Source organism: Arachis ipaensis, chromosome B04, assembly GCF_000816755.2.
Source record: "Arachis ipaensis cultivar K30076 chromosome B04, Araip1.1, whole genome shotgun sequence".
NCBI classification, from domain to species: Eukaryota; Viridiplantae; Streptophyta; class Magnoliopsida; order Fabales; family Fabaceae; genus Arachis; species Arachis ipaensis.
In genome coordinates this window covers 101,181,756-101,183,778 of record NC_029788.2, presented here as the reverse complement: position 1 = coordinate 101,183,778, position 2,023 = coordinate 101,181,756, and the positions used below count along the sequence as shown (strand labels likewise).

The 2,023-nt window shown below is 34.9% G+C and overlaps 1 protein-coding gene across 1 annotated transcript; it reads left to right on the top strand.

The window, feature by feature from the left end:
• LOC107636770 (zinc finger MYM-type protein 1-like) lies at nucleotides 217-1,629 on the top strand. Its single transcript, XM_016340259.1, has one exon. The coding sequence runs from the start codon at nucleotides 217-219 to the stop codon at nucleotides 1,627-1,629; it is 1,413 nt and encodes a 470-aa protein (XP_016195745.1).

Here is a 2,023-nt window from a genome sequence, read left to right as displayed (position 1 = left end):
GGCTTGACATTTTTCTATAGTAGAAGAATTATTTCGAAAATAAAGAAACACAGATCTAGGGACCTATGATATGAATAAGAATGAGATGGGAATCAGGGGATTATGATATAAATCTTAGAAGGGATAATGATTTAGAAGCTTACAGTACATAGCTTTCAGTTTCTATAGCAAGCACTTTAAAGTACTTTCTGATCATTCATTCCTAGCTTCCAAAGCATGAACTCTATACATCAAAGCTCAGCCATCTACAATTGGCTACAATTTGAAGTAGAGAGTCTCATAGCAGATCCAGGACAACGACCAAAGATTTCAAGTTATCATCCGAATGACAGAGACAAAGTTAGATGTGCATATTTGCAAAAAGGTCCTTGTCAACCAAGGAATCATGATTTTCCGCAAACTGCTTGTGGTTCTTCTTTTCGAAGATTTAATCCTAATTGGTTTGATGATTATGGAAATTGGTTAGAGTATAGTATATCAAAAGATGCTGTTTTTTGTCTTTGTTGTTATCTTATGAAACCTGAGACTGAAGGTGGCGATGCTTTTGTAACCAATGGCTTTTCAAATTGGAAAAAAAGGGAGAGATTACAAACTCATGTTGGGATTCATGATAGTGCTCATAATCAAGCTTGGAGAAAATGTGAAGCACTTATGAAACCAAAACAACACATTAGTGTTGCTATTGAAAAACAATCTGAGCAAGCTAAAAAGAATTATCAAATTCATTTGACAGCCACAATTGATTGTATTAGATTTCTTTTGCGACAAGGATTGGCTTTTCGTGGTAATGATGAGACAGATGATTCTGTTAATCAAGGAAATTTTTTGGAACTTCTAAACTTTCTTGCGCAACATAATGAAGAGATTGGGAGTGCTTTCAAAAATGCTCGTGGGAATCTTAAACTAAGAGCTCCCTCAATTCAAAAAGATATTGTAAGAGCTGCTGCAAGTGAAACGACAAAAGTTATTGTTAATGATCTTGGGGATGAATTGTTTGCTGTTTTGGTTGATGAAGCCCGCGACATTTCTATTAAGGAGCATATGTCAGTTTGTTTAAGGTATGTGAATAAAGAAGGGCAAGTTAGGGAGCATTTTCTTGGTCTTGTTCATGTTTCTAATACTAATGCTTTATCTCTAAAATTAGCATTGGAGTCATTATTAGAAACATATAATTTAAGTTTATCAAGAGTACGTGGCCAAGGATATGATGGTGCAAGTAATATGCAAGGAGAATTTAATGGTTTAAAAACTTTGATATTGAAAGAAAATTCTTATGCTTTCTATGTACATTGCTTTGCTCACCAACTTCAGTTAGCTCTTGTAACGGTTGCAAAAAAACAAGTTGAAATTGCTTTGCTTTTCAATTTGTTAACCAATTTGTGCAATGTTGTTGGAGCTTCATGTAAACGAAGAGATATGCTTCGTGATAGTCAGATGACTAAGACAATTGAAGCATTACAAAGTGGAGAAATTGCTAGTGGACGTGGTTTGAATCAAGAAATAGCTTTGAAAAGAGCTGGAGATACTAGATGGGGTTCACACTATGGAACTATACTTAGATTAATTTCTTTGTTTCCTTCCGTGGTCAATGTTCTTGAATATTGTAAGACCCAGTTAATTAACGGCTAATTAACCCATAAATAAAAATTTATTCTAGAAAGCCAAAAATGTTATTTTTATGGCTAAATGTGATAGAGGAGATTGAGACGAGAATTTCGGTACCAATTTTATAGAATGGTAAGATACTCAACCCTAGTGTAATTTATTGATTTTATGATGTTTGGGTATTGAGATGTTGTGTATGGGTATGATGATTGTGGCTTAGGTTGTGTATATGTGAATATTGGAGCTTGATTGGTGTTTTTGGAAAGCTTGGAAGAGGGTTTTGTGTGATAAAATCTGTTCTTGGAGGTGTTGAGACCTTGAGAGCTTGAGGACAAGTGGTTTGGAAGTGCTCCGGTTGAGCTTGGGAAATCGGCTAAGGTATGGTTTTGGTTTCCCGTATCTAATATGTAATGTGGTA